General features: G+C 33.6%; 1 protein-coding gene across 1 annotated transcript; it reads left to right on the forward strand.

The window, feature by feature from the left end:
- The first annotated feature begins 553 nt into the window (after positions 1-553).
- LOC123699838 (protein phosphatase 1B) lies at positions 554-20,777 on the forward strand. Its single transcript, XM_045646876.1, has 4 exons — positions 554-1,718; positions 4,055-4,172; positions 17,316-17,442; positions 18,475-20,777. Exons 1-4 carry the CDS (start codon positions 906-908, stop codon positions 18,581-18,583), a joined length of 1,167 nt encoding a protein of 388 aa, XP_045502832.1. The 5' UTR covers positions 554-905; the 3' UTR covers positions 18,584-20,777.
- Positions 20,778-20,823: the final 46 nt, after the last annotated feature.

The raw sequence follows: 20,823 nt of genomic DNA on the forward strand, positions 1-20,823 counted from the left end.
CACGGAAATTGCCACAGGAAATTGCCGATTAGAATTTTGAACAAGACAAAATTTCACACAAAATATGTGCAAAATATAGTTCAATGATACAAAATTTAGCAAATTTGGTTGCAACACTTTTATTAGGTATGATGATGTATGATAAAATGTTTTCCTTGTAGCTTCAAGCTGATGAATATTGCTTTAATAATTATTTATGAAAGAGAAAATCTGAATGAATTGAATATTCATTAATTTTTGTATAGTTTTGAACACAGTTTTCAAAGAACGTATTTTATCGTAACGAATAAAACATTTTTTTATATAAATTTATATATTTTTTATCTTTTTTTTGAAGATATAGATAAAACAAATAGTATAGACAATAGAATAACAGGTAAATCCAGATCAATTTATATTTCATTTTTGTTTTTTAAACCATTGCTGTTGCTTTGCAGTTTCTTGTATTGTTATTTTATATAATAAATTATATAAAAAAATAATAAAAAACGCTAATTTCATATATATTTTAGAAAATCATTGTTGGAGTTTAAAAAAATTTGATTGAAAAATTAGTCATAGACAATTACTATTTATGTCCGCCGTTCATTCTTTTGAGTTGCTTTTTCGTTTTACGATTTCGTAGAGAGCACGATTTGTCATCGAGTTCTACGCAACACATTTGCAATAATCCAAATACGTAGAAGAAAGTTTAACAGCTTTATTTAGATACAGATTTAACAACACTGGTTGATTTGCTACGGACAGTACAGCTTAGTGTGGACAGTTCCTTTGAGACGAGATCCTATCGCAAGACCCAGTGATGCTTTTCTTTACCTTTTACGTTGTCGCCTGTGAAATTTGCTCGAGTGCCTGATGGTGCAAGAAGTATGTGCGATTAGTGAATTAATACAGAGGGAAACAGTATGGGGGCTTTTTTAAACAAACCTGAGACTAAGAAATATAACGAGAGCGGGGAAGGTAACGGTCTTCGCTATGGCGTGGCGTCGATGCAAGGATGGCGCGTGGAAATGGAAGATGCGCACCACGCTCAGCTTACACTAAACGGGACTCTATCGGACTGGTCCTACTTCGCAGTCTTCGACGGCCACGCGGGGGCCCGGGTGTCAGCACATTGCGCCGACAATCTGCTAGAATGTATCCTGCAGACGGAGGAGTTTAGACGGGATGACATCGCAGAAGCGATACGCGCCGGTTTCCTCGATCTGGACAAGAAAATGAGAGAATTGCCAGAGCTGTCAAATGGCGAAGAGAAGTCAGGGTCGACGGCAGTATGCGCGTTTGTATCGCCTAAACAGATATACATAGCCAATTGTGGTGATTCCCGCGCTGTACTAGCACGGAACGGAGCGCCGATATTCGCTACGCGCGATCACAAGCCGGAGTTACCGTCGGAGAAGTCCCGTATAGTTCAGGCCGGAGGCACGGTGATGATACAGCGAGTTAATGGAAGCTTGGCTGTGTCTCGTGCGCTCGGTGATTATGAATACAAGAAGGTGCTGGATCGTGGGCCATGCGAGCAACTGGTGTCACCAGAGCCTGAGGTATCCGTGCACGAGCGGTTGGATTCTGAAGACGAGTTCTTGGTGCTGGCGTGCGACGGAGTGTGGGATGTAATGAGCAATGAGGCTCTTTGTGCATATGTTCACTCTCTGCTGCAGTTAACGGATGACCTTGTCGCTATTACTAATCAAGTTATTGACACCTGCCTCTATAAGGTAAACAGATTTTTTTATACCAAATGCTAGTATCATAGTGAATTTAATACAAGCAATCTATAATTTTAATGAACATCTCCGTGTCCATTGGTTAGCTATGATAACAAAACTAAACGCATGATTTGCATAAGTTCATTATAATTTATAAGTATGGCAACAAATAAACGAATTTTTTGTAAAATAAGAAATTTAATATTTAATCCTAAGCTGAATGATTAAAGATAAATTAAACTAACATTGAAATTTCATAAAATAAACACAAAATATATAACTACAATTTATGTTCATGTCTAAGTAAAATTTTTCCTGTTCACATACTTAAATGTTTCCTGAACAACTTGAGAGTAACAGCGCAATCTCCTGTAACTTAAACATAGCAAAAGTCTTACTCATAGATGATCACGATAAGGAAAATGTTGATAATTATTTAACCTCAAAATTACCGAGCCTACTGAATAAGTGGTAATTTTTTAAGTATTATTTGCCTTTGATAAATAGTATAAAGCAGTACACACGTGTTATATATAGTACTAGCTGCTCTGCGCGGTTTCACCCCTGTGTCTCCACTCCTGTTTGTTGTAGCATGATGATATAATATAGCCTATAGCCTTCCTCGATAAATGAGCTAACACCGAAAGAATTTTTCAAATCGGACCAGTAGTTCCCGAGATTAGCGCGTTCAAACAAACAAACAAACTATTCAGCTTTATAATATTAGTATAGATTTAATTATTGTATACCAGAAGATAGCTATTGGTAACTTAAAAGGGCTTCCTATCGAATCTTTCTCTAAATTAGATTAGTGCTTTAATATACTTATAAAGTCAATGTGTCGAGAGGATTAGGAATTAGCAACGTTGACCTTGCTGACATGATGTTTATCGGCTAAAAGGATTTCTAATATTTCTATTTTATTGTCTACCAGTTTTTTGAAAACAATATATAATTTTTTAAACTACCTTCAAAGAAAGCAATATACAATTTTGCGATTTTATAGGATGTATAAATTTTTATTTGCCTAAATTTTTCAAAGCATTATAAAAATCTAGCATATTATATTATCAATCAGTCTTTTGATATCAAAATAACAAAATATGATATTTATTGATTGACCTTGCTGACATGATGTTTATCGGCTAAAAGGATTTCTAATATTTCTATTTTATTGTCTACCAGTTTTTTGAAAACAATATATAATTTTTTAAACTACCTTCAAAGAAAGCAATATACAATTTTGCGATTTTATAGGATGTATAAATTTTTATTTGCCTAAATTTTTCAAAGCATTATAAAAATCTAGCATATTATATTATCAATCAGTCTTTTGATATCAAAATAACAAAATATGATATTTATTATTGAAGAATCATAAAATTTCTTGCCAATTTCAATGTTTAAAGTTTGAATCATGAATTTTATATGTGTGAGAGAAGATATAATAAAAGATGTAGATATCCAATCCCAAGAAATTCAGTCATTAATTATGACTATCATGAATCTTCTTTAAGTGCTTATAAGCACTTTAATAATCTACTTGAAATAAATAATTCATTGATAGTAGTAATTAAAAAGACAAGAACCTTCCGAGCTATTTTGAAATTCTTTTCATTCATAATTGCTGAACAACATTTCACCCTTCAAGTGACATTTTAAAGTGAGTTCACATTTATAAATAAATATTAACCGAGGTCTCACTAACGGTTAGTTAAACGTTTCACAACCCACACATATATAGAGGAAATGAGAATGACTTACACCCCTTTTATACATCCCACATATTTTCTTCATTGACAATAGAAACTGTGTCATTCATTTTGCTCTGAGGGACAAAAGATCTTGTTCTGTTGTCCAGAAGTTATTATATTGTTTTGTTTTGCTTTGAATTCAGATGGAGTTTATCAATATGATGTATGACATTTTGTGTATTCAGATTGAACTGAGCAGAAATTTGGAGTAGGTTATGAATGAACATTCATTATGTTTCCAGAAGAAGATAATAATTAATTAGCCATTCTTATATTGAGCTAACATATTGCAGTGTTTAAACATAACATCAATGGTTAATAATTGTATCATTTCCTAGATGGAATCATGCACAAAACATATCCATTGTAACAAGTTTCTCAACAATTAATGCTGTAACTCATTCAAGTCTACCTGAACACAATTGTTAGTGTCGATAACTAATATCTTAATTTACATTATTAACAATCAAACTCCGCTGATGATATTCCTAAAATTTAGAAAGGATAAATTCACACCAATTTTTTTATAATTTTGATGTTATATGCACGCTGAATGAAATAGCCATCTACATTGATCATGGAATGTTACAGGGGAGCAAGGACAACATGAGCATCGTGCTGGTGGTATTCCCCGCGGCGCCGAAGCCGGACCCGGAGGCGCAGCGCGCGGACCGCGAGCTCGACGACACGCTGCGCCAGCGGCTCACAGGTTGTTATCACTCTCTACTGCATGCGTGCCAGCAGCCGCGGAAACGTGCCGACGGACAGACTGACGGACGCGGTGATACCGATAACGGTACCGGTATGACCGGCACGGGTACAGAAACCGGTACCGGTGCGAGTACGGGTACAGGCGCTCAGGGGGATACGAGTGTTGACGCGTAGGACGACTGTCTCGACTCCAGAACATTCTAGAATGTACAATGCAAGTTCATGTTTAGATTGTTGAGGTTTTGGACCGTATGGTAAGAATGGCGCTCGAGAAAGTAACATAGGAAAGGTGGGATGGTCTAGATCTGCAATATTCTATGCAGGTTAATTTTTTTAATCTTTTAGTTAAGAAATGTTTAGGACTATATGAAGGAATAAGAGGGCTAAGGGATTGTTTATGTTGTAAGTCTAGTTGGAATAGGATAATATTATGTACCTGGAATGTTCTATATACAGAATTTATAAAGAAATTTTGGCTTAGGAAGAAATAGGATATTTCTAGGTTTCCAAATTGATAAACATAGTAATAAGTTTTTAGGAACACTAGACTACACAAGATATTCTAGTTGTAGAAAATTCTATAAGGTGTCTGGAATATTGTCACAGTAGGATGAGGTAGTTTTCAGTGTAGATTATTCAATGCAGTCAATATTTTATTAGACAATGTGGGACCTTTCTAGAAATCCAATGCGGACCAATATTAACAAACATACAAACAATCCCTTCAATTTTACCTGACATTACAAAATGATATTTATTATTTAGGAAGAGTAACAATTATTTACAAAAAAGTTTTTTTTATGTCATTTATTTGATTTTTTGTGTAAGGAAAGTTTAGAATTAATAACAATGGAAATTTAAGACGAGTGCTCTATTGGCATTTTTTATGCAAGTACTCTATTTGGCCAGATTTGTTAACTAGAATGTTCTGGAAGAATAAGTGAATTTATTACGGGTTGGAACACAGAATTATTGTAAGGGGCTCTATAGACTCTGAAATCTGAACACTATCTGTGTTTTAAACATTTGTTTAGTGTATGCCATTTATAATTTAGGAAAAAGAAAATTTAATACTTACTACTTACTAAGTAGATATATTATGTATTATGCGCGCAGCGTCATACCCTTAGATTATTTTGGTATTATTTTTAATGAAACACTTAGATAAATAAGAGGGTAAATTGGGTTGTTATTGAATAAAATTTTAAAGTAATTTGGATATTTTTATGGAAATCAATATGCATACAAGAAAACATTTAAATATGTCATAAATAATTATATTAATGAGATCATTTTACAAAAAACAATACAATATGATAAAGTATTGTCATAAATAATGGCATTGTTTTAAAATTTTAACTTATATCCATGAGTTGGATATTTTTTAAAGTTTACATTCATAAAGAAGAACGCAATTTATGTAACGTTGAAAGACAAAGAGCTTTAAACTTTAATTAGAAGTAAGAAAAGCCAAAAAAGTACAATAAAATATATTTCAAATAAATAGTACAAAAATACAAATAATACATAAAGTAAGTACTTTTTGAGATCTATTTATAATTTTATTATATACTGACATACAATATGTATGTGAAACATTCATAATATAATAACATATGTAATTAGTCAGAATTTTAAGTAAATGTTGGTAGTTCCATACAGACAAATGGGAGATAATATAGAAATTTTACCTGAAAATAAAATTTGTATTATGTTTCCTAAGACGTCCGTAGTCCATTATGAGAGAGTACATCGCCTTTTTCCCCGTGAAGTCGCTAGATGGTGCTAGTTTTAAGCCCGTCACGTGGTACCGCCGCCAGCGCCGCGAGTGGTGGGGACAAAACTCACCACAGTTCCGGCAAGCCACCAGAAATATCCTCATTGTTCGTCTCATAAATGATACGGTAGCACTGGTGCAAAAATAACACCAGGAAGACCTTATCTGGACTACGGACGTCTTAGGAAACATAATACAAATTTTATTTTCAGGTAAAATTTCTATATTATGTGTTCCGTTTGACGTCCGTAGTCCATTATGAGAGAGTTGTTTGTTATCTCCTGGTGGCTTGATAAATAAAACGCAACAATGTGATAGAGTAATGCCCCAAAAAGGTTATAAATATCCTATAAACAAAGTATATACTTAATGTATAAAATCATGACTTTGATAATTATTGAAAATTTGTCTCAATACCTTATACATGGTACATAATACATCATAAATATACTACAAGTACCTATATCTTGTCAACATTTTAATCAGTATATGCCTTTCAACCTGAGTAGGCTGAAAAATCTCGATTGTGATTACTAATGACTTCTATTTTGATTAGCATTATATACACTACGACAATATAATAATAATTCCACCATGTGGCGGAAACACGGGGGTTCGAATCCCACCTTGTGATCGAATTTATTATATTCTTTAAAAAATTTGTATGTAAATACTAAATAATAATGTTTATAAACATCTCTCTAGTTTACTTTTGCAAGAATGTCATTAACTAGATATTTTTCCAAATAGATTGATGATGCTACTATAACTATGTAACATCACCCAGATTTCGACCTCGACTCGAAAACAGCTCGCTTTACCCTGCCACCTATGATAGCCGCTGTAGCTGGTCTCACCGGATGCTGTGTAGTAATAAACAAATTAGTCAGAGAACCTCTTATGGATTGGAAATGCAAAGAAACGTTCTTATGTGCCTTGAAACTGGATTTATATTTACATAATAATTGCTAGTATGTGGAAGAATATGTTTTGAAGCCCAATGCGGAATGCGAGGTTAAAACGCGTCTTCACTATCGACCCATTGTTTTGAATTGTAATGTAAACAGGAATAAATAGAGAACACGTCCAAAAGCTAATAACAGTAATCACATAGCTGCGCGATAATAAATGCAAACAATTTTTTGTTTATTTTATTAATCACATAGATAAATAATTATTATGCTGATTTATTTGAAAATTATTTCGATAAGAGTTTTTGAATAATCTTCCTTGCCTTCCGGATGGATTCAGGATTTGTAATTTTGAAAGATTTGTTCTAGCTAAGGAAATACCCTGAGGTAATGTTTGCTTAAATGATCAGATGAAATTTTTATATAATTTTATTTTAATACAAACTGACTGATTTTATGTATAAGAATAGTGTAGTCTAAACCGTCAGTTATACATAATTTAGCTAAGCATTTAGCATCCTTTTATAGCCTGGTCAGTAGTTACCAGCAGTCTATGTATGTTTCTATTTTTTTTTTTTTTTAAGCTGTCCATCAAGGTGTACAACAGATTGACCTATCCAAAATGAGCCAGACTTTCAGCTGTAGGTTCTGTATTTGAGTTGGTGCTGAACCTGTGCGTGTTTGTCAGTGAACGATTGAGAAGACTTATCCTGATAGAAGCACGGCTTTTGAGGTCTGGGTGCAAAGACCGGTTCTTCCACTTGGGTAGTATTATAATGAACTCGAGGCAATAGAGCCGGTTGTTTAAGTTTAAGTCTGTCTTACTTGAGATGACGTAAGCTGTTTGAGCTGTGATTAAAATTTATTTGTAGAATTCCCCTCTGAATGGAAATGTTTGTGTCGACTGTTCGAGCACGTTGCATTAGGAGCCGGCGCGATTGCGCGAGGATTCGGCTTCCTAGCTGTACAGCTTGTGAAGTGTTCAAACGTTCAAACTAATAACTCTTGTCGAAGAGATCTCGTTCTGCCTTTGAATGAAATTTTTTCTTACTACCTCGACTGTCAAGGTTAGGAAAGCTATTACTGCAAACATTTCAATTTCCATATCAACTTTTTTGACACTGGGTCCAAGGTCCTTTCATTCAATGCTTTGACTTTCCTGTGAATTGGATACGGCTGGTAGATATACTTGTTTTTACACTTACTTGCTTTTAAAAGATGTTTTTGAACTAGATCTTTAACAAGTGCGGCAGTTCATTCTTCCCCGGAGGGAGACAAAGGTTTCAAAGTTGATTAGCCCTAAGAGGCGTTCCTGTAGCGCCGTGGCGTGTGTCAGTACATCCTTCCCCGGAGGATGATAAAATTTGCAACGATGACAAACCTTGATAGGCGTTCCTGTGGCGCTACAGCGTGCGTAAGTGCATCCTACCCCGGAGGGTGATGAAGGTTTCAAAATGAAAAGCCTGAGAGGCGGTCCTGTACCGCTGCAGCGTGCGCCACTGCATCCATCCCCGGAGGGTGATGGAGGTTGCAAAAATAATAAGCCCGTGGGGCGTTCGTGTAGCGCTGCAGCGTGCTCCAGTGCATCCTTACCCGGAGGGTGATAGAGGTTGCAAAAGTGCTAAGCCTGTGAGGCGTTTCTGTAGCGCTGCAGCGTGCGCCAGTGCATCCTTCCCCGGAGGGTGATGAAGGTTGCAAAGGTAATAAGCCCCGAGAGGCGTTCCCTTGGCGCTATAGCATGCGGCAGTGCATCCTTCCCCGGAGGGTGATGAAGGTTGCAAAGTTGAGAAACCCTAAGAGGTGGTGTGCCTGCTTGAGGGACCAACTGCCTGCTATTAAGCCTGTTTTTAGGCACTGACACTTTCAATTTACCATTTCCATCGCCTATTTCCAACTTGCTTCCGTGCTCCAAACCATTCGTAGAAAATCTTAAACGCTCGGGTGTCAGAATAGATTCTATCGGATTGATATTCCAAAGTAGGTTAGAGACGAACTTTATTTCGAATTGAGTTGAATTGCAATTCCAAAGTCTCTGCAAGCCAATCAATTGGCGATTTGTGCTGAACAATGAAACAATATAACATAATATGTAAATTTTTTACATTTCTTGCAAAATAAATAATTTCATTTCATTTCAATGTGGTATACATGCTGTTCTGGTGAATGCAAATCATTGCCCACGTAGATCACCAAGTAAAGGCCACAGTCCCTTGGTTCTTGAGCAGTCCAGTTTGTGACTGTCGCAAACATTCTATGAGCTGACGCTAGCCCGAAGGGCTGATACGTTATCTTAAGTAATCGACCTTCGTTTATGATGTATTTATAATATCGATATGGTATTCAATAGTGATACAAGGATATAGGAGGCGTCGATACGTACGGGTAGTCGATAGCCTCGCAAATACAAAAATTATAATTTTAAGTAGAGTATGTCATGTCACAGTTAACAGTGGGTGTGAAATTGAAAATTACTCTGTATTTGCAGAACTTGCTTTTCTTAATTATAAAAAGGGGTGATTAACAATAGAGTCATGGTGTTCGATTGACGAACCCCTGATGTTCAATAGTGGCTTGAATCTCCAAAGACATAAAATATGATGTCCGAGTTAAAGAATAAATAAATATTATTACCTCTAAGTGAAAACTATGGCTGGTTTTCGAATTACATGGTATTCGAGGGTGATGAGATTAATTTGAGCTTTGTTTGTTGAAAATCTCTCCCCCCCCCCTTTTTATTCTTTTGGTGTTTCCCCTGATTCTAACTTTTGTATTGATGAAATGATTTGAAACGACTTAAAAAGTCGATCTTAGCGGTTATTGAATGTACTGGTAAAAACTGATTGTGACGAGTTTTAAACCAACTTATCAAATCCGCCTATCTGCGTATGCAGATAGGCGGATGGCGTATGCCATGATTAGTAAGTTAAAAAATACATTCCACAGCGGGAGGAATTTTATATGAATTTAAACTTATCAATAATCTCCTTCAAAGCATCTCTATTAATTCTTAAACATTTGTATAGAGAATAGAAATCGCATTTAAATTTAGCAGTAATTAGGCACAGAGTCGCGGACTAATTTAATACGTCAGGCAAAAATTATTATTTATATATTTGTAAGAAATTGATAATAATAATTTACCTATTTCTATTGTGCTTACAAGATATAGGCAACTTCATTCTACTTGATTCGACTCGTATCGGATGGATTTTCTAATCTAACGATATTAAGAAATCGTTTTTTTTTTTTTTTTTTTTAATATTTACCCTCAATTCGGAAAAGGAAGGCACAATTCACATACATTTATAATGTCCGCGTAGCGAATACGATTCAAGGAGGAATAAAATCAAAAGATCGAAACACGTTTCCGATCTGCTTTCGGCAACTAATACTATCTTAAAACCGATATTTGTGAAAATGGATTATCTAACGTGTAACATCCAGTAATAACCATTCACGTTGAAAGATTTGTATTGAAATCATCGTAAATCACGTATAATTTATTAATAACATGACTCACCGTGTTGAGACAATATCTCAAACCTGCACACGAGCGGCTGAGCGCGCGCTGGCGGCGCCATACAGCTGCGGCGGTTCCTCGTCGTCGCTGGACCCCGAACAAGTAGAACTCAGCTCGGAAACACGTAGAAAGCGCACTGTTAAGACGCTCAACACGATTCGGTAGGCCCTTGGCCTGCGCTATAGACCTATGGTCGCGATGCCACGCTCGTGGTTGCAGATTTATACTTCATATAAATCCGAATTTCGTTCTTCGTTTGAAATAACGATAACGCAGGTAACACTTGAATATTCATTTCACTATGAAACGTAACGGACTTTTTATAAAACTATAAAACTATTTAAAAATAAAAAACTGAACTTTCTACTTCAATCTCGAAAGTTCGTTTAAAATTGTTACTTAAATTTAATTTAAATTATGAATATATGTATTTTAAAATACAGTATTTTAAAATAACATATAATCTAACGACTTGCGTACGGTTTGAAAAACGACGCAACAATGAGGATATTTCTGGTGGCTTGCCGGAACTGTGGTGAGTTTTGTCCCCACCACTCGCGGCGCTGGCGGCGGTACCACGTGACGGGCTTAAAACTAGCACCATCTAGCGACTTCACGGGGAAAAAGGCGATGTACTCTCTCATAATGGACTACGGACGTCAAACGGAACACATAATAAAAATCTTAAACAAAGCATTATAATAATGAAATATAATTATTGAAGTGAAACTTCTTTATCGGGGTTGGAAAAAATGTAGTGTAAAATTTTTTCGTTACGCGCCATCTTTTTCTTTCCCTACCACGCGTGATTCGACGTATTTCTGTAAAGTTGCATAGGTATAGTAAATTATTTTTTGAAAAATAAGGTCATAAAGAAGTTTCACTTCTTACGTGTGTACACTACACGCACACATTTTTTTTATACATACACGTAGTATGTATAATGTATATGCCTAAAATTTCTAATCGTGGCGTGCCAAATAAATTAAACAAACTAAGTATAACACACTTGTTCATACAATAAAAATTATATCAAGGATATTATTTAAAATAAGTTTTCATTCAAATTTTATATCGATTTTTATCAAAAAGAGAATTTATATCATGAATATTCTAGAAGTTCTTGTCTAAAAATAGAACCAACAAAATAAAAATACGAATAGGTATGCATAAACAATTTAATATTATTTTTTTAACCATTGAAAAGACAATCAAATGACGGAAGTTGGTTCTTGGGAAAGTTTGATCTCCACTTTTTAAGCTATTGCATAGCTTCTATCGCGGACCTTGAGCGCGGGGACCGAATCGAGAAATTCCGTAACGAAAAAACCTCACGCTCCCCACTCCGACAGGCGGAGGTGTGTCTTGAAGGCATAGCATGCAATAGCTTTACCGCGGCAGTCCCATAGTGCCAACTGCCAAACCTCGTTTTTTTTATTCAAGTGAGTTGATTAAAAAATAAAAACTATTAAGTATACTAAAAACTTTGGGAAGTGACTATAGTAATTTACCCAATATTATCTATATTCTTTCGATTCCCGGCAGGTATTCCTTTCCACTATAGATAGACTTACAAAGCGATGTTATATTAAAGAGTCTTACACCAAATATTATGGAATACTTATTACAATAATTATTGTATGCCATATAATTAATTTTATTGAACGGTGTATCCCGGCTTCACAGAAAGTTGCACTGTCACGGTTTATAATCATTTTAAATAATATCATTACGGGTTTCCATATCGTTACCTATGTCGATAACAGTATATATCATAAAATGACACAATACATATTTTAAGATATAACACCGTGTTTTGTATTTCGATTTAAATATACCTAATTGTATGCCTAAAACACACTGAAATAATAAATATTGAGGAAAATTTGCAAATATAGGCAATAGGCATTTTATGTAACTTCTAAATGCATGTGTATTAAAAAAACCGAGACATTTTATGAGAAAAGATTGGTCGAAATGTTTTACTTCGCTCAACAAATTTTCGCGCGCTTATAACGATTGGTGGTGTTTATTTTTATTGTAATGTCGCATTATGAAATAGCTCGACAGTTTATGTAGATACTTGTATTTATGCCAACCATGAAAAAAAAATATATTTTTCATCAGTATTCTTACGAATAAAAGGGGAAAGATGTATTAAATATATATACACTTAAAAAATATTTTATTCAATAATTGAAACGCAGCTATAATAGTTGTACGTTAATTAAGGTAAAAATGAAGACATACCAATAGTAATTTAATAAAATGTAACAAATGTGCCAAAAATTTATAGGTACAATCCTATACCGTCTTATGAAGTGCCAAATCTTGATATACAAATACATGGGAACAGCTGTAGGTGTACTATAAGAATCTCGGATCATTGATACTGATATTGAGTGTCTGTATGACCATTGAATCTGATATTCTGCTGCAAATACCTGAAATGGTAACCATGGTTACGTGTTCAGCAAAATCGTTCTGAAATTTTTAGGCCTGGAACGGTAAACACAGTAGAGCAGTTCAGTTAAAACATTAAGATAAATAAGAGAAGAAATATTTTATTTATTAAGGCATTGGTATTTTTCGTTTTAAATATTGCATCCGCAATTTTGTGCTTCCGCGGTATGCTGCATAATTCGACAGGAATGTAAGAAGTCGATAAAATATTATATAGAAGAATAGAAAAAGTAGGTTAGTATATCAGACATAGAAGATTGTAAAGGCGATCTAATCTTGCCTGTATAGAAAATAATATTAAGAGGAAGAACATTTTTGGTATATTTTTCGGATGCCTAATTTAAATGACAGTAATGACTAACCAAGTTTTGTTAGCTACCGGTGTTCTAGTAGACTAACCAACTACGTAGCAATGAAATGTACTTACTATGTCTACATAGTGGAATGTAGAAGGTTATGCGTTCAATCGGTTATCGCTTTAAGCGTAGTAAAAGAATTTTACATGGTATCGCGTTTTGTTATGTAGCATGAATCGTTCGCATGTCGCTGTGTATATTATATTATTATTATATATTACAGTAGCTTTGTGCCTGCGTGATTTATAGCTATAGTGCTCACTTTGTGATGTATTTGTTCTGTTGTGTGCTTCTGTTTTATTATTATTCTTTGAACGGAGTTTCGGCTTGACGGCAGGCGTAATGAACTGTTTAATCAATATTTGAAGGGTAGAATTTAAAGGGTATAAATAAATTAATAATTACAGGGTAAAGTGTAATAATTGCTCATGTCATTTTGCGCAAGTATGTTATGTCGTGTGCATCCAACATTTATAATATGGTTATCCGAAGGCTTCAGTGATCAAGCAATAATAATATTCGATACTTTTTAATGTCACTTTTTTAATGTTGTGATTGAAATTTAGATTGTTGCTATATTTTGAAATTATTTAAGTAGAAATATGTGATACTTAAAACTTACAAAATTTTATATTAAGTATAGAATTTTATTATGACTAAAGAATCTTATAGAAGCATGATACGTGGTTATTAAAAATATATAAATTAACTGTGTTAAAGATCTTATAGAGATTATCATGTTTTTACTACATATTATATTGTACAAGTTTTACTGTGCGAAGAGTAATGAGTTAACAAGATTTAAATTTCTTAGAAGTAGGCGTCGATACAGAGGAATGCAGTTTTTTCTAATATGTAACAGTACGATCCATTAGTTTCGAATTAATTTAGAAACGGCATATTAAAAACACCTTAATAGTCAATTAAGCATAATATTTTACATAGATATATACAACAATATATTAGTCACACGAATGTTGCAATTTTTAGACGATTATTTAGAAAGTGTAGTGGATTCGATTAATATTATATTAATAACTTTATCAACTACAGATATGTATACAGATGATAGCTAGATAAAATGTGTAGACGACGATAATCATAATTTATTTTAACAATAAGACTTAGTTGGTTCTACGTTGTTAAAAGTAATAATTAATGTTACATTTCATCAAATGAATGTTACCATCGTTTATTAATTATAAGAGACAAATTATATTTGGTGTGACGTTTTTAAATATTTTTTATCAGTCGTGCGAGATTTTTAGTTTATAATGATAAGATTATAAAAATTTAATGTGCAATTAATAATATCATGTTATATTTATAGAACAGTTGTTATATTGTTAGAAAAAAAAATGCAATAAGTAATTATATTGATAATGTTACAAAAATATGTGATACATAATGTGTCTTGTCGTTCTAGGTTATATAATACTCTAATTAAAATTTCTAATGTATATTTCGCCATTTATTGTTATTTATAATTAAATAGTTTAAAACGAACGCATGGTTTCATTGCTTTGATCCTGTCCCCTCATAACCGGTTTTGGCGGGAAAATATAAAATTGGCGGGAAAGTTTTTAGGAGGGTTAAAGCAATGAACGTGTGCTCTGTCAGCCGTCTTGAGGCAATCTGTGGTCAGTGGTCAACTGGTCACGGCGACGAAGCCTTTCGAGTTAATTGTGACGCATGCACATCTAATTCAGCTTATCGATTGTAGATAATGTAATCTATAGAATAAATAACCTATAAATAAAATTTCAGTGCATGACTATGTTGCATGTTTGGTGTTGTTGCTTTATTTTATTTAATTTTTTATGACTACACAATGTTTTGAAGGAATTGTTGACAGAAAATATAACATTCTACAAAATATAATATTAATTAAAACCCAAATTAGAAAGAATAACTAGTTTTTAGTAGATCGTATCCAAATATAATGCTATACATGAATTTAAAAATATTTATGGATGTGGCATGTGAAATATAATTATTTTGCCTCTACGTTTTTATTGGATATTCCATCAAATATTACTACTATACGACACGAACGTTCACATTTCAAGTCTAGTTTTTAAGGCGACCTTGACATAACCTCAAGTTTAACCTTCAAGTTGTCAACGGCACAATATACAGATACATACAGTAAGGAAACTTCATACAAAATTTTCGAAATGGCTCCCCCCCCATAAAGCGTGTTTACGAGGGTATTGAGGGGGATCGATAGTAGCGGGTGACACATCCACAGATTTTGAATATAGTATGGAAAAAAGTTTAAAGTGATGTCAATTCACATTAAATAAATATCGATTGTTTCAGTTTGTAGCCCTTTCAATAAATATATTTGTAAATACCGTATCTGACTACAAGTTAAAATGAGACTATTTTTTAATTTCTATAGATATGCATGAGTTTTAATTTTAGGTTTTTATTTTCTATCAAAATGATAGCTACAAATAGTCAATATTAGGAGTCCATTCTGTTTAAAGATCGCATCTATTTTTACGCAATCTAGAAGAGCACAAAAATCTAAAAAAATTGAAACCTTAAAAAATCTTGTTTAAATTTATGTGCATAATTACGTAAATATTAGGGAAGAAAAAGATAGATATTATAATTATTGTATTTTTATCGATACGTGGCGTCTCCACTTTGTCAAGCACTAAGCCTGTCAAACTATTTTCTTTTTCTTCCTAAAACAAGAAGGTAGAGGTTCTATGCTCGTATAATAATATGTAATTTTAATTTATTTTTGCATATTTTGTGTTTTTTAATTTAATTTAATTTATCGTTTTAAAAATAATTTAGTAGGTATACCTACATACAAGTATTGTAAATTCTTGTTTAAAATAATTATTGAATATATGTATAATACAAATATCAAGCATTATAAATAATTTAGGTACATTAAATAGCCTTCGGCGTCCATAACAAAACAAGATTTCGAAATATAGCACTGATAAAAACGTATTTATTTACTTTAACAAGCTGTATTAATTCGGATTGTTTCTTCTTGTAAATTCATATTTAGGCTACACCATTTTTGTATTTTAACGGGTTTTAATCTCAAAATTACCACAAAATCAACTGTGAAAAAAAGCAAACAGAAATATACAGGCCGAATTGATAACCTCCTCTATTTTTGAAGTCGGTTAAATATCAAAAAGGTAACAGCCCTATAGCTATACGTCATAATTTCATCGCAGGGGCTTAGTTTCCTAACTGTATGTACGTAGTATATATCTGTCAACTGTGTCAACGGTTTATTTAATTATGTCATTTATAAAGGCCTTTCTACACTGTGCTAAAGCTATTTCTCTACGGAAAATGTGTTAGTGTAGTAATGCTTTTATTGGTCAATTTAAAAAGTGACTGGCCATTCATGTCGCGTATTAGTGAAGGGGATAAGCATTCAATAATATTATGGGAAAACCTATGGGTCATTGAACTTATATAATGACTAGCTTTCGCCCGCGACTCCGTCCGTGCGGAAAAATTAAGAAAAGTTAAGATTTATTTTTTTTCTACGTATTTTTCCGGGATAAAAAGTTTCCTATTTTATGCCCAGGATAATAAAGTATAATTATACCAAGTTTCATCGAAATCGAAGCGTTAGTTTTCACGTGATGCCTGAACATACAGACAGACAGACAGACAAAAAATTTTTTAATCACATATTTGGGTTTGGTATCGATCCAGTAACACCCCCTGCTATTTATTTTTTCAATATTTTCAATGTACAGAATTGACCCTTCTACAGATTTATTATATGTATAGATTGAAATTGACCGCATTATAATATTAATTTTTCCAAATTAAAAAATATATCATTTTATGAGTTTAAACTGATTCTACTATACTAGGTGTCTTAGGTACTCTACGTAATTGACATAATATTATAATTTTTTTCTTTAACGCTTATTATGAATTATTCCTTAGAATGATTAAAGAAAATATAGAGAAAATTTAGAAATTCAAGAAAATTTAACGACACTTAAAATCAGCTTTTGACAAGTGGATTATTATTAAAATTTATAGAAGGCCATTGTTAACAAAGAATAAATTGCAATGGCACCAAGTAAAGATGTAACAATTTGATTGCAAATTCCAGCGCTGATAGAGAGCAACGCGGGCGCGGACGAGCACGACGACACGACGAGCCGCTTCTTGCGCGTGCTCAAGCAGCTGATGGAGGAGAACATACCGGGCCTGCCGCCCGGCGGCGGGCTGGCTGCCAAGTGAGTGCACACCCTTATTTTATTATTAAATACCTATTTAGGCCGGTTGCAGAGCTTCACCGACCATTAGTCATTAAATACACTTGCCTCTCAGATACACGTTGTTTTATTTTATTAATATTTATGAAGCAAAAAAAAAATCTTTTTATAAATAAAACATATTATATTCTATTAAGGCCGGTTGCAGAGCTTCACCGACCATCAGTGCGTACAAGTCGCGTCAAGTAAAAAGAACGCTGACGGATGGCTGCGCATTGGCGATTTATTGGTCTATTTGGTGTTATGAGGTGGTTATAAGAATAACAAATAGGTAATTGCGAAACCACGTTTCGCGAGCCTAGTTCAAAAATAAAATAATCGGCACATAGCTTTCGTGCAAAACTCGATCCATGTGCAAACACACCCCATCACTTTCATCCAGCGTTCTTTTTACGTGACGCGTACTATACGGTAGTCATATGTATGGAAATTCATAAAACCGTTCATATCTAGACCGACCATACGCACGCGTATTTCCATACATATGACAAGCGCGATACATATGACAGCTTGACGCGACTCGTACGCACTGATGGTCGGTGAAGCTCTGCAACCGGCCTTAGAATATAATATGTTTTCTTTATAAAAATATTTTTTTTTGCTTCATAAATTATATTGCAAATGTAATGATTGTGTAAATGATAGTGAATAAATTATTATTATTAAAGTTTGTGAACTGGACTTTGACATGCTTTTGGTTGCATTCTGTATAATAATTGAACGTTTATGTCTGATGAAGTTTGAACACTACCGACGTTGACGACGATATCGGTTGAATTATGTTTATACTCACTGTAATAAAATATCCATACAATGTATATATAATGTCAATTATACTATTCTGTATCAATTTATTATGGAATGTAAAGCAAATAAACATCAATATGCTATTTGTGGTTTATCTAAATGACACCTTACTCATTTATTTTTCTTTTCAAAAATATTTTAAAATAAAATGTGAATGGTGTAATCAATATTTGGTTTGCGTTACAGGCAAGGCTTATTGGACAAAATCTACAGGGAGTTCTACCCGGAGCACCCGGACAGCTCGGAGACGTTCGACTGCCAGGCCGACATCTCCGAGTCGGTCGGGCCCAACTAGACCCCGCTCTCGCACCCAACTACCCGCATTCTGTTGAAATTCTACTTTCCCCCTCTTTCACATACAAATTTCGCGGGATCGTAAAGTTAGGTAAGAATTCACACCACTCCCCCTTGTGACATGAATAAATTTATATTGGTACTAATAATAAACTAAAATATAAAAAGCATTTTTAAATTTAGATTAATCAATACGTTTTATGTGTAAATTGATGTATCGTGTAAGTTTTAAACTGCCTACGAAACAGAATTCTGTCTAAAATTTGTGCGTTTTTATTTAATTGTAGAATTTTAACTCAATGTCGGTACACGGTTAAAAACAAACTGTAGTGTGACATCCTTGGGAAATAACCACCGAATAACACGCGGTTATAGCATTTCAAAATTAAATTGTGTGTTAATTGGTCACTGTGGCTATGGCGACATTGCATTCGTTCAAAATTTTAATATTGGCAACACTTGTTATTGTACATAGAGAATATCTCTTTTATTTGTGAATGCAAAATTGCTCGTATAGGGTAACTTCGGCTAGTCGATTGTCGCTTTGTAAAAATCCCTGCTCGATCGTGTCAAGCTTACGGAAATTTATTGTTGCAACCCCGAACGATGGACGTAGCTGAAGATATCTCAGTATGTATGTAATCTTAATACTCTATACTCTATGCTGTGGATGGGTTCATACGTGACGTTTGGTTTGCGAACTGTCAAAGGCGGCCTCTCCACGGCAACGTTACAAACAAAATGGTTTAAATTCGTCAAGTGTGTGGCACAAACTTAGTTTCCTTCAGAAAACTATATACTAGATATAAATATTAATTTTTGTATGACAGCACACGGGTTTTGTTCAATTTGGCGGCGTTTTTTTTTTTTCATTTCGTAGTTTAGTTATTTGTTAAAGTATTGACTTTGTTCATAAATGTCATAATACTAGATGTAATATAGATATTCAAGTAAAGTACAGAATATAAAAATCTAAATATATATGATAAAGTGGTCGTCAAAATCTTATATAGGGTTTGTTAACTATGAATTTACACTCATTTTTTACCATACAATTTCCGTACTATTATTATTGTCAATAAAATTCTATGTGGAAACAAATTGATAAAGTGTGGAAACATTCTCGGCGTTTTACTTAGCTTTTTCAATGTTTTATACAAGTTTCTGACATAACTTTTATACATTATAATTATTATGCGCAAATCTGTACATAACCTATAAAACTGCATAGTCAAATCCAAATGTTTCGTATAGATATGTAATAATTTAGCTTAATAAAACTGGGAATTGGAGCGCACTGTTATTTTATTTAATTTCTTACAGTTGCTTAAAATGTCTAAGTCATTGTCTACGGTTTTGGTGTTAACAGCTTTGTACTTAGAAATTACATTTTAAGGTATCCAACCATATCAAATGTGACTAAAGTTTTGGATTGAAATTACTGTTCTATGAGCAGTTTATTGTTGGTTTTAAACCGTTTCCGAACTGTAGATAACTCCCTTAGTTATATTTCCACTTGCGTGTAAATAAAAATATACTTTTGTACCTGCTCCAACGGAACATTAGAGTCTAAAATGTGAATTAGGGAAAATATGTCTATTGTATATGTACAGCTATTCCTATTCTTATTTCTAAATGTAGACGCTTGTTAACATAGATTAAATTTATGCTTATAGCTAAATTGTTTCAGGATTTCAATGCAATTTATTGCATAGTGCCAATCGGTCACTATAATAAATCGCGAGTTGAATCCGATAAAATTCTGTTTGGGATGATTTTGAGAGACAAGCATTTTAGTCTTTTTGGAAGTAAGAATGTTATAGTCTGTGCAGTGTCATGGGATTGTTATTAAATTTTAGTAAATCTTAATGTACCTTGCAAAATTTTTAATGATTATAATTTGAGAATCCCGAGTAAATTTATCTGTAATGGATTAAATTTCGTTCATCTGACAACATTGTTTTGTACTCTGTGGTCTTACGTGCATTGAGTTGTTTATAGTTTTAACACTTTTTGTATTAGACCAAATAATTTGGGCAGAGGGTTTTGTTTTATATTTGTCCAACCGAAACGTTAGCGGTAGTTTGTCTGATTGTTTTTTAATATTATTTCGCTTTCTGACGAAAGTCGATGAGTGTGTCTCGTTATATCTAGTAGACGCTTGAACAATAAATAAATACCTGTACGTACCTTTATATTGCTTTTTATTTCTCATCTCATACTATTACTTTTAATGGTGGT

Source organism: Colias croceus, chromosome 18 (assembly GCF_905220415.1).
Source record: "Colias croceus chromosome 18, ilColCroc2.1".
NCBI lineage: Eukaryota > Metazoa > Arthropoda > Insecta > Lepidoptera > Pieridae > Colias > Colias croceus.

What these genes read in the sequence shown, in the direction of transcription:
- LOC123699838 (XM_045646876.1), top strand. Translation starts at nt 906, where the DNA reads ATGGGGGCTTTTTTAAACAAACCTGAGACTAAGAAATATAACGAGAGC. An exon ending in TTGACACCTGCCTCTATAAG is followed by an intron (nt 1,719 to 4,054) that starts GTAAACAGATTT and finishes GGAATGTTACAG; the next exon opens with GGGAGCAAGGACAACATGAG. An exon ending in GGCGGCGGGCTGGCTGCCAA is followed by an intron (nt 17,443 to 18,474) that starts GTGAGTGCACAC and finishes TTTGCGTTACAG; the next exon opens with GCAAGGCTTATTGGACAAAA.